Source organism: Cataglyphis hispanica, chromosome 10 (assembly GCF_021464435.1).
Source record: "Cataglyphis hispanica isolate Lineage 1 chromosome 10, ULB_Chis1_1.0, whole genome shotgun sequence".
NCBI lineage: Eukaryota > Metazoa > Arthropoda > Insecta > Hymenoptera > Formicidae > Cataglyphis > Cataglyphis hispanica.
The window spans coordinates 6,875,717-6,888,272 of record NC_065963.1 but is presented as its reverse complement, the minus strand read 5'-3'; the positions used below and the strand labels follow the sequence as shown (position 1 = coordinate 6,888,272).

Here is a 12,556-nt window from a genome sequence, read left to right as displayed (position 1 = left end):
AAGCTCATTTATTTTCGAAGCTAGGATATTGTACGTACACTCCATAATTGGTACAAGAACGTTTTTTACTCATACGCGTCTTTCATTCGACGAGATGCTCGTACACGTTATTTGCGCTTACGTTCTTAAACGTAAATTTGTATGCAATGAGCTTTACTCGGTAGTGAATAAGTACCAAGATGCGACGGACTATTTTCAAAAGTCATGACTCCTCGCACAAACGGGATTACATTGCATCGGTGCGCTATATATGAATTAATTTTGCGAAGAGAAAGCACTCAGAAGGAAGCAGCACTATTAGTCCTTTCAAGAACTTATCATATAATATACTTCTATTAAGATAAACTCTCTTTTCAATGAAATTATGATTCAAGAATTTATCATCAATTTAATAATTCAACTCTCACAAATATTCTTCTAATTTTTCGAAAATATATTTGCAAGTATTTTGCGTGATATAATTGGGCGATGCTTTATTAAATAAATTTCCATAATATTAATAAATTTCCATAAAAGCGTATTTGTTTGCTTATTATTATAATTGTAATTGGGGAGACAAATCAGAACAAATGCAAAACTTTCAAAAATATTAAGAGAAAATGCTATTAGCAAGATCACTTTTTTTTAAATTTTATTATTAAAAAATCTAATATTTTGATATAATAAAGTTGAAAGAGTTATATAAAATGCGAAAAATTTGATAGTAAAATTAAGTAAGCATTTTTTTTTTATATGAAAAATTGTATTGATTTTAATAAGATTTTTTTTTTATGGAGTTGTATTTAAATATGACAACAAATTTGTAAAAATTAAATTTGTGTGTTTATTCATCTTGACATGAACTGTGTTCGCAAGAAACGCGGATAAAAATACGATGCCTGGATGAGAATCTGGACGGTGACGAATAATGCGATATCGTTCTCATAAAGATGATCGCCGGCGCAAGTATACGTCCAGTAATTATCGCGGTGGGGCGTGTATTAATTGGACCGTTACGGAGGTTAACATGAATAAACATGAGGTCATCGATCATGTAAATTCGCCCGTGGCGACATGGATAGAACGGCACGTCGCGAACGCGAAGCCGGTAACGGGAGGCTTTTATTTTTAGTAACGGTTATATTTACAGAGAGAAGGGCATAGAATATATCGATGAGATTTGCGTGAATCATCGAAAATCGAAAATAATCGTGGAAAAATCGAAAGCGACAATTTTTCTGTCTCAAGATCGACGTAGCTTCGAGAGCGAAAAATAATGAAAGTTCTCGCGGATATATTTTCATGAATTGTGATGCTTTTTTGAAACAAAAAAAAAATATTGGAGTTCGATTTATAACATGTGAAAATTTTAAATTAAATTTCCTGTTTGTAATAGAAAAATAACGAGAGATCGACCGGCAATACCTTCGAAAGGTTACTCGTCGATTGGTTATCTCCAGCCACCTGGCTTATCGGTGTCTACAATTTTATTAGAGAAAAGAGATTAGCTGCTGCAATATTATCAGTCGGCAAAGGAATTTCAACAGACTGCCTTGTAAGGAGCGCAAAATGTAAATAAAAATTTATAAAGATAATAATATTATTCTCAATAGAGAGATAATAGCTTTTCAAAAATATTTTTTCAATTTAATATAAATATAAAAAAACAAAAATATTATGAAAGAATAAATAATAAATGAATAAATATTGCGACTAGAATTAAAATTAATCTAGAAAATCGTATTGTTTGATAACTTATGTAAAATTCTCTTAATTTGTGTTCAAGATGCTACCGATCAGCTGTTTTTTTATTTCAAAAATTGACTTACGTGAATCTTATTTTCACAGAATCATAATACTGTGCGTCGAGAATCGTTCCTGAAAATTTTTAAGTGAATAAAGTAAACGATCTATTGATCAATGTAAAACTGTCAAAATAGAGTGTTTTCAGGTCTCTTTCTTTCTCGATGACGTATGGCATATGTCATCGAGAAAGATACACTGTCCGGTTGACAGGCGCTCATATTGCAATCGCCATCGATTATTTTGACGCATGTCGAGTGTCGTGTCGACTCATCACGCATTGATAACACCCGATAAGTCAACAAGCGTCCCAGAATAATACTAATACCGATCGTGTCGAGATCACGTTCCAAAACTATACCCGTTATTGACGTTGCGATACAAATTACGATTCCACGCGAAACTGATCTATATATAGTGTCTCGAAAATTATGAATTTCTCAGCCAATTTTGAGCAGAGATTTCTTTTACAACCTTCTAAATTGACTCCGACGTTGTCCACTTCTTGCAATATTGTCGCAAAATTATCGCTTTTTCACGCGATACAATAAAAAAAGCAAGATTGGTATCGGATATTATTTTTTTACAACTATCGAAATTACTCGATCATTCCTCAATTTTTAATAAGACTTGGAACAAACGAGGTTGAGGTTGCTATAATAATATACGAAATGCGAAAGAGATCTTCTTACCATGTATAATCATTTAGGATGTTTAGAGATATACAAGGAATGCATGTTTATATTCATCTTAAATCATCTTTCATATTTCGAAAATATATGTACAAAGAATTATTACAGCAAGTGAGAGATTTTCGTCGTGTAAAACAGCGCAGTGTATTAGTCACGCTAAAAATTCAGTCTGACTTTCTCGAAATTTGAAGAATTTTTAAAGTTCTCCCTTTTTGACATAAGTCAATCAATTCGCTTTAATTTTATTTCAATATTACAGTCACGCTCGACCATTTCTTCGCTCAACATTAACGCTTGTGTGTATATGAGATTGTTTTATTATTACACGATAATATTATGTTCAATCTTCATATTGTAGGAGCGAAAAAGTACATACAAGACTCATGTTTATAATTAAATTATCGTAACATATATCAATTGAAAGGCACTGTTTCATCTATCTTTTCGCTCGAAAACGTTGCCGTACAATACACATTCGCTTCACAAAGAGTACGATATGATTTTATTTTCACGTATAGGCCAATCGCGTCTCATGCGCGCCAGCTCTCTTATGATTCTTATTGACTCTTATCTACAATGGTCCCCTTTATATCGATCCATGTCTCATGGTGCAACGTGAATCGCCCTCTTGCTTTTACGAGCAACGCTTTACGCGTTGAGTCGTAAAACGCGATCGGTTCTCATCGCGCAGAAAACGATCGAGGTTTACCATAAGAAAAAGAAAAAGTTTTCCAAAATCGCGAAGCGATCCATCAATATACAACCCTTTTTGAAATATTTATTGTTAGTTAAAACGTACACACGTTACGAATATTTCGAACGTTTTAACGAAACAACACGTCCAGATGCTAAATATCAAAAGATAGACAAAATGTTTAAAAATAATGAAACACGTTAAATAAAATTTTGTAAAAACATGCATAATATTGTATATATAATCAGCGGCCATTATATTATTTTTTGTACCTAATATAGCGTATCATTCATACTTATTTTTTTTATTTCACGCGTACAATAATACAATTCAGACAGTTTCCGATTACTATCTACGAAAAACAGATCGCTTCGCGGCTGCGGAAGACTTATTAAAAATAGCCTTAATTAATACGAGTGTTTATACCTCACAGCGTTTCAGTCATCGGAACGGTATGACAATACACTTTTCAACAACTATTCCCAAAAGGATATTTTCCGAAAATTAAAAAAGAAAAAGAATTTATATATATATATTTGTTATCATATTATTTTTGCATCAATATGATAAAAGGAGAATCAACAAATTGATATATTTTAACATACATTGCATTTACATTTTGATGTAACGTAATATATAATAAAACAAATTTTTTTATATATCTTTCATATTTTTTGTACATTTTTTTATACTTGTTATTAAAAAGAGTATAATTTTTCAAATCCACGTTCTTTGATTTTATTATCAAATCTAAAGTACGCACAATCGTATGTATACGTTCCCTGATTACAGCTGTTCGCTATGGCTATCGATTGCAGACTTCGTATTATATATTGAGCATATATAGGAAGGAGACTTAAGAGAGATTATTTACACAAAAGAAGAAAAAAAAAAATACCGTGCAGTTTTCTCGCGAACGTAATCGGCTCGTTGCGTAGAACGAAAACTTGCTCGATACAAATCGAGCCGGAATTACATTCAGTTCTGGAGATAACGTTGTTGGTTTAACGGCATAACCGAAAACTACCGTATTGATGAAACTCATGCATAACTAAGCAAGAGCTCAATCTCGACATAAATCTCGCATTTATCCTTCACGAGAACGCGGTATTATTTTTCAGCCAACAAGTTCCGAATCTTCTACATTTTTAAGTAAGGCTTACATATCTTGTTGCTTCGGATATAAGATATGCACATTCTTGGCGCTATTAAAAGAGATCCTTCTCACACGTATATACGAACGATCAAGATGCGATATTACACGCTGCCACTAGAAACGCGTCCACTTTAACGATTACACCGATCTCGATTATCTCCTCGATTAAATCTCCGCGATCAAGCTTCGCCGGCAATTATCTCCCGCTCTGATTAATTTCCTCGCCTCCGTTCCGCGCAGCACGAGCTAGACCTCCCTTTCACGGAGACCGATCAAAACTTCACAGCAAGGTGACAGAAAGAAGGGAAGAAGGGATCGATCTCCGATTGCTATCTCGGACCGAAGAAACCGAGTGTCTTCAGCGTGTCGGTGACCCTGTCGATCAGTTTGTCCCTATAACGCCATATCGTCGTATCAATCACACTATTCTCCCGGTACTCCACGCAGGTCTTCTTCAACGATCGCACGCAATCGGCACGATAGTGCTGCAGCTGCGCGTCCTCGGTCTCGATGGGGTAGCTGGTGCAACCGGCGCCCAGGCACGCGAGCGGGAAGTGATTATGCAAGGTGACCACCCTTTCCGGATTGTGGAAACACTTGATGTACTGGTTCGGTTTGGTGAAGTTCTTCGAGCGGTACACGTGCTGCAGCATATGCATATACCTACGAGGAGGATTCTTGTATGAGGGATGCGCGGTTTTCGTCGACTTCAATATTCCTTGGGAAAGGCTAATAGAGAACGATCAAAGAGAAAGAGCGATGCGACTTCGTATAAGATCCAATTATCAATTTGGAGTAGCGAAACTAATTTTCTTGTAGCGAGACTGACGGCAGTAAAGTTACAAGTTGAAAAGTTCTTTCGATCACTTTTACTTTTACTATTACGAGATTTCTTAGAAAATATATCTGTAGGAGATATATAGCGAGATTAATTGTAGGGAAAAAGAAAAAGATTTCACTCAGTAAAGACTCTTCCCATATAAATTTAAATTTGATTTTCTCGAAGCGAAATTCTGACAGCTTCAATTTTTAACTATCAAAGTTAATTGTTTCAGCGACTTTAATATCGATATAAAAATTTAAAAGCATAATTTTCTTCAAAGATAAACACTCGATATTAATCGCAAAAAAAAAAAAAATGAGTAAAAAGAGAAACGTAGAGAAGAAAATAGTATGAAAATTGGAATATTATTTTGTTCGAAGATCTAGCTGAAATTTTAAACATATTTGTTAAATATGTACTTAAAACTAATCTTTGTCGAATTATATTACAGTTTTTATAATATTGTTTCGCGTTTTTGTTTTTAATCGAGCGAAAATTGAGATTGTATTAAATATAAAATATTAAATTATACAAATTTATCGACTTTTAAAATAAAATAATATTTTTCCGATATAAAAATAAATATTTTTAAAAATATTTTTTTACCTTTTAAAACTGAAATATGCGAGGTATATAAAACAGGTTATATAAAACAAATATAAGCCAATCAAACAATAATATTTAGCAATTTTGTGAATCGATATTTCTCAAAACAAAAAATATTAAGTTCCACACAATGTATTCATATTGAGGTAAAACACAAAGTCGAACATTTTAATTTGATTTTTTTAACCGTATCGTAAAAAAGCAATAAAGATATAAAAACAAGATGGCCTTCATTAATTTATGTCAAATAATTAATAAATATATATTTTGAAGCACTTGGGAAAAGAAAAATAGAACGTCGATTCTCAAGAGATTTATGTGTGCGGTTAATCTCTTCTATTTTAATAATATAAAAATGTATTTATATAAAAATTATTGCATGTTTTTACTCGAAACAAACTCCCATTTACTGTGAACTTTCTCTATTCTTTCTTCGCGATCTCACAAATCTTTAATCCGCCGAAAGAAGAGAACCCTGACACAAATAACTGGCGTGCAAGCCATCCGCCTTCGCGTTCCCTTCACGGGCAGCGGAACCGCGCGTGAAAGTAGAAACCTTATACTTACTTGGGTATGTCCTTGAAGTAACCATGAGAGTGCAGTAGGTCGTCTAGGAAGTAGACGTTCCTTACGTTGTACGAGGCGCGGGTCTCGTTCCGTATGTGCAGGGCCTTGGGCAGCACCCGGCGCATCAGTTCCTGCCAGGTCGCGTCCTTCACGGGCATGATGACCTCGTCGACGTCCAGCAGCGCGATATACTCGTACTCGTACATGTGCTTGTACAGACAATCGTTGTACGGTATCAGCTCGTTTTGCCGTTTGTGATTGGTCTTTTTCGTTAGGTACATGTGCTGAAAGGCCGGCACATTTGGTTGACCACCTGGCAGGGTCAACGGAGTCACGTGTACCATACCAAGTCGCTGATAGTGCTGTAGGACTTTGGTCACGTTCGGGTGCACCTGCAGCTCGTAGAAATAGATCTTGTCGGCACCCAGTAGACTGATGAGCTCAATCCACTCGACTAGCCGTACCGACAGATCCTCGTGCAAAAAGTCCAGGCCCTTCACGCACACGGCAAAGTCCTTCTTGCGCTCGGGCTTGTTATAGATCACTCGGAGATGATTGGTAGCCGTGTCGCAACGTTTCTCAACCACGGAGACGGATGACGGCGGTCTGCCGGAGGCCTGCGGCGGTACCCTGCACGCTATCACATATGGTTGATAGATGCCCTGCTTGTAATTGCCCCACTTGGGATACCAGATATACTTGTATTCGAGGGTCTCGACGATTTTAGGTTCGCTCTCATTTTCGTACCACAGCTGACAGTACGTCTTGACAGTCGGCTCGATACGATCAATCATACCGACAATTCTCACCGCTGGCCCGATCCTAGATAACCGTCGATTATCGTAGAACGCGCCGAAGAATTGGAACGTGCCATTACTAGTTCGTAGCGTTTGCCAGTAGAAATTGTTGAACTCGAGATCATAGATCTGCGGATATCGCGCGCAGCTATCGTTGGCCCGCTTCGTCAGTTTACTGTTCCTGATCCAATCGCTCAGCGGTAGGCTAGGTACCTTCTCGGCGATCTCCTCGATCAGCTGTTGCTCGGACTTGACAGGTCGTTTGTCTAGCAACGGTTCCAGCTCAAGCGGACTCCTTGTCGATATTTCCAGACGATTTTTCAGGGTCGTTAGGGTAGTTAACAAGGCACTATTGGAGAGATCACCGCCCAGCGAGGATCTCTGCAGAAGGTATCGGGACAAACCAAGATTCGCCGAGCCAATTCCACTCGCGCCACGTTCGCCGCCGGTGCCATCGACCTCCGCCAGGTTGCCGCCGACGCTCTCTTCGGCCGTGGGACCGCCATCTTGGCGCAGTGCCCTGTTTTCCAGGTGGCGGAATTGCACTGCCGCGATCATCAACAGACCCCAAGCGAACACGAAGACGAAAGCACGCCTCGCACATCTCGAAGAGCTGCCGCCGCAGCTCTGAATCGTCGTCATCCCGCTGATTCTCCCGGGAACTTACTTGTCTATACGACGTGGAACCGCTGAAACCCCGTCCCCCCCTCCCCCTCGCTTAACCGTGTTCTCCTCGAACTGACGACCGAGTCTGCAACAATGAGGTTTCGTTTGGAGTGTAAAAGAATTGGCTGGTATCAGTAATTTTTATTTGATATCTAATAAAAAAATATAATCTATTTGAACGATAAAATATTTATTTCACTTTATCGTATAAATACCGATAAGATTTAATGCGAGCTTTTTCAATGTCGCTCGAAACTTCAACGCAAGCTTGTATTTATCTGCTGCATTATTTCACCATAAAAAGAAAAATTACAAATAATTCAAAAATTATATTATTTTAGATTTATAGTAAATTTTTTATACATATATATAGATCAATTAATCTTAATTAAAGATTCCATGTGAAATTCGTGTGCACTCTTATTGAATCGGCGCCACGATTTTTCGACTACAATGTCAGGGGATCATTATTTTCGAAGAAATGTAGTAGAAATGAGAGATTTGTTCACAAATTTATCTAGGGACAAAATAAACCGCGATAGAATCGCCAACGGAATTTAGGGCAGGAGACGAGATAACGTCCTTAACTGTATAAGGATACTCATCACCGGTAGCTAGTATCCGACTATCATCAGAAAAGCGAGAGACCCTGACGGAATTCCGTTCGCCGCATCGAGCATCTAGAGAAAGAGAGAAAAAGAGAAAGAGAAAAAGAGAGAGAGAGAAAGAGAGAGAGAGAGAGAGAGAGAGAGAGAGAGAGAGAGAGAGAAAGCAATACCAGTTCGGAGATACGTGGAACCGGTTATGCTGATGGCAAACTGTTTTTCATCTTTTGCACCTCGCTCCATCTAACCTCCTCCCTTCCTGATCACCTTTCTGAGGCCTCTTGCCCTCCTCTTCCCCCTCTACCCTCGACCTAAGCAATGATGGCGACTTTCAGGATCAGGCTTGACCGCGACCTAGGATTTTCTATAAAAATTTTGCCGGGGACGTTTCACCATTCATTGGATTTGTAATGCCTCGTGAGAGAATTTCATTTTTAGTAGAATAAAAGTTGTTTCCCTTTATTGTGTATTAATTTAAATTCCGTTAATAAACAGCATAAAAATGTATTGAAAAAATATACATGAAAAACTAATTTTCTTTCAGTGTACACGAGAAAATTTCTTTTTCTAAAATACAATATAAATACATGCATAATATTATTGTGATTTCTTTTATAATGTTAAGATAATCTTCACAATTACAAAAATTATATATTGAAATTTTTAATATAATATTTTCTCCGAGTAGAGAAAAGCAAAGATATGATTAGAAATAAATAGATTAGATTGGAGAGATTAAGTTAAATATACATCAAAGATAACTTTTTCAAAATAGAGATTTTTCTCGTAACCCTTTCTTTCTTTCTCTCTTTAAATAAAATTATTTATTTATTTCAAAATAATATAAAGAGATTTGTAGTTTTCACATATCGATATTATTTAAGTATACTCTACTATTTAAGTATAGCGATGATAATACACGTTTAGACGCGCACTGACACTTCGTTATTAGAGACTATTAATTATTAAAAAGAGAGAGTTTATATCTAACAAAGATCTTACGACATATATCTAATTAAAGCACACGAGAACATCATTATTAATCCTTTCGAATTTTCGTAACTTGAGGATATATACATATATATATATATATATATATATATATATATATATATATATATATATATTGTTGGACGAAGAGATAGGAGAAGATATGTTCTTCCAGATAACGTAACTTCGCGATGAAACGTTCTATTCATTCGCACAATATCTTGATGTTGATCGTAAGCGTAATTATAGCGGGCGATTAAATGAACCGAAAATGTCTAAGCTCTAGATTTGTGCTACTTTCTTGCAGGATTCTCACACGATCTGGCCCCGGTACTAAGTTAAGCGATCGGGAGAATCGCTAATTAGCGTGGATTTGTTTAATTCCACATGAACCGAGTAATCCGATAAACTGCAGCCGCGTAATTACGTCGCAAAAGTGCGGCATGCAATGCCGCCTCCGTTTAATTCAGACCTCGTTCTTATCGTTACGTTAATTAGCAATGCCCGCGTAACGATGGACGACCGAAATTGCGCGGAAAGAACGTGCTCGTATCTCTCACAATCCTTTGCAATTACTTGTGAATCTATGTTTACTAAAAGGGAATTTTTTTTAAATCTCTCTCTCTCTGTCTTTCGTGAGATTTTTCTCTTATGAACGCGCATAAATTTCTTCAAAAGTTTTCGGACGGAAATTTTTAAGGTAAGATTCTAATATTCCTTGTTGTATTTATTACTTATGCATTTAGCATAAATTAACGTTAAAATTACATGTTTTTAAATAATTAAATTACAGTTTTCAAATAATAAGGCTAGAAAAATTTTTATAGCTCGAGAGTTGATGTTAGATCGATTAAAATTAGCGCGCCCGAAAATCGCCTGGCGAACAAACTCAGGCGAAGATTAGACACGCGCTTTGCGTGGACATTTATTTAGGATCGACGTTGGAATTCACGGGCCGATATTACGAGAGAAACGACCGGTATTAACGAAATTGAGAGAAAGAAGGTTAATGAGCCGAAAATGTCGCTATGTAGAATTCAATTCACTTCTTTCTGATGTTTCTATTTTACGAAAAGAACAAACAAATGTCGCTTCGTAGCCAATTTTGAGCAACAGAAATTTTTTGACAGGATAATCACTCTTTATAATATCCCCTTATCGTTAGCAAGAATCTTTATCTTTTTGAAAAAAAACAAGATAAAAATAATATTTTTCGAGATAAGCTCAAGAATATTAATCAACTTTGATATTGAATATCGAAACTTGTTCGATCAAATGATCTTTGATTGGCATTTAGCTTAATTTAATTATTTTGTGTGATTAAAATAAAAAATATGCATATAATGTTTTAATAACAACGAGATCCATTATTTTTTTCGCTTAAACAGTTGAGTAACAATTAATTTTGGAAAAATGCAAAATATTGGAGCTTTTATATTCTTACCGCGCATTCCATGTTAGACGTTGAGACGAGACTTTGTATTGAGACGTCACATATAAAAGTATCGTTTGTAAACAAATCAAATTTAATAAACATATCGCGCATTGCGTAGTGTCACGCCAGATACATGTATATAACAAAACAAAATACATTGAGAGAGACGCAATTCCTTTATTAGAAAATAAATCGATAAGATAAAAATTATTTCTCTTCCTTTTTTTCCATTTTCAATTAATTATATATACATTTTTAAATAAAATTACTTTTTATGAAAAAATAATAACATCAAAGAAGTAAATATATATAGATATAATAATTAAAATTATTATAATTTTTATGGCTACAAGTCTCTAAAACTTGAGTATTTTTCGAAATCGCATTAAATAAATGAGGTCGACTTAACAATTCATTAAATTTATTTTAATCATTAATTTATTAGAATAAAAATATGATCTAATTATTGAAAAATTAAAAAAAAATAAGAATATTTATATTTTTTTCCTTCTAATTAATATTCGTCACATTACAAAATAACATATAAAATATATTAATATAAATATATATTTGTATTATTTATATATTTAATATTTGAAGTACTAATATCTATAAATTTTATAAATAAATTTTATACAAAAAATGACAAATATTATCTGATTCAAGGAATTCAAACGTCGAGCCGCAATGACGCGACACACTTACGCTAAGTGCAAAAAATAAATGAAAAATACATTCTTCTTTATCGAATCAGCCACATCAGAAACGCGATAACGCGTGCTACATCCGCGAACTCAAGATCATCGATATAAGATCCTATTAAAAAATTAATTTGTTCGTATCTAATTGCGCATCAATATAATCGCGATGCGTCGCCGAATACATAAATATGCATCTTTATCGCGATCATAATTGCATTCTCTCGATTGAAAGACACATTCCCGCCAATCTCTCGCCTTTCTCGCAACAAAAAAATTTATCCCGCGCGTGTAAACACTTTTGCACAATAAAATCTCTCCTGCCTCGATACACCTCTATCCGCTTACGTTAATCGATGATAAATTATTCGTCAATGTTGCGAGATACGGCAGCTGAGTCACAAGCCGATGATGATAATGGCAGCCGTATTTTGCAGCGGAAAAAGAAAAATTAATCCTCAATTTCCGAATTATTCAGATTTTAATTACTCGGAAAATTCTCGTGAAATCTTTGCGATTTTCCGGTTGCAAAAAGAAGATGTCAAAACTGATATAAATTATCAGGCATCACTTCTTTTTATCGGAGCAAATATGAGCCGCATCTGTTTAATTAAATCGCACGAGATAAATAAAAAAAAATATTAAATATTAAATGATATTAAATATTAAATGATATCAAAACTATAATATGATCTGATATAAAGCGAATCTGAATATCTCCTCTGAATATCTTATGGACGTAAATTTTCATTTTGTACTTTCGGTTATAGAGAATAGAATGACATCTTTTGGTGTCACCTTTTATTTTTTTCGACATCTTTTCTCCATCATTTGTTTGTCTAACATATAATAATATCGCGATAGACGCTAATCTCGGTATTAAAAGCTTATTCGAGCGCGAGTTGCATCTGCGTCTTACGTAACGCCGCTGCGCCTCCGCAATTTCTTCTTTCGTCGCTAATTATGCCGATAGAGAAAGATGTTATTTAACAAAGAGGAGCGTTAAAGGAGCGCGGGCGAGAGAAGATCTTGTCGGTATATTATT

The 12,556-nt window shown here is 35.3% G+C and overlaps 1 protein-coding gene across 2 annotated transcripts in view; it reads right to left on the bottom strand.

Moving 5' to 3' along the window:
- Positions 1 to 2,520: 2,520 nt before the first annotated feature.
- Positions 2,521 to 12,556, bottom strand: part of LOC126852338 (uncharacterized) — a 40,648-nt gene continuing 30,612 nt past the window's right edge. For both annotated transcript variants that reach the window (XM_050597053.1, XM_050597052.1), the window contains 2 exons: positions 6,321 to 7,868; positions 2,521 to 4,987 (listed from right to left, as the gene is read on the bottom strand). In XM_050597053.1, coding sequence (XP_050453010.1) covers positions 4,654 to 4,987; positions 6,321 to 7,759 — 1,773 coding nt within the window. In that variant the 5' untranslated portion in view covers positions 7,760 to 7,868 and the 3' untranslated portion in view covers positions 2,521 to 4,653. The remainder of the gene's footprint in view (positions 4,988 to 6,320; positions 7,869 to 12,556) is intronic.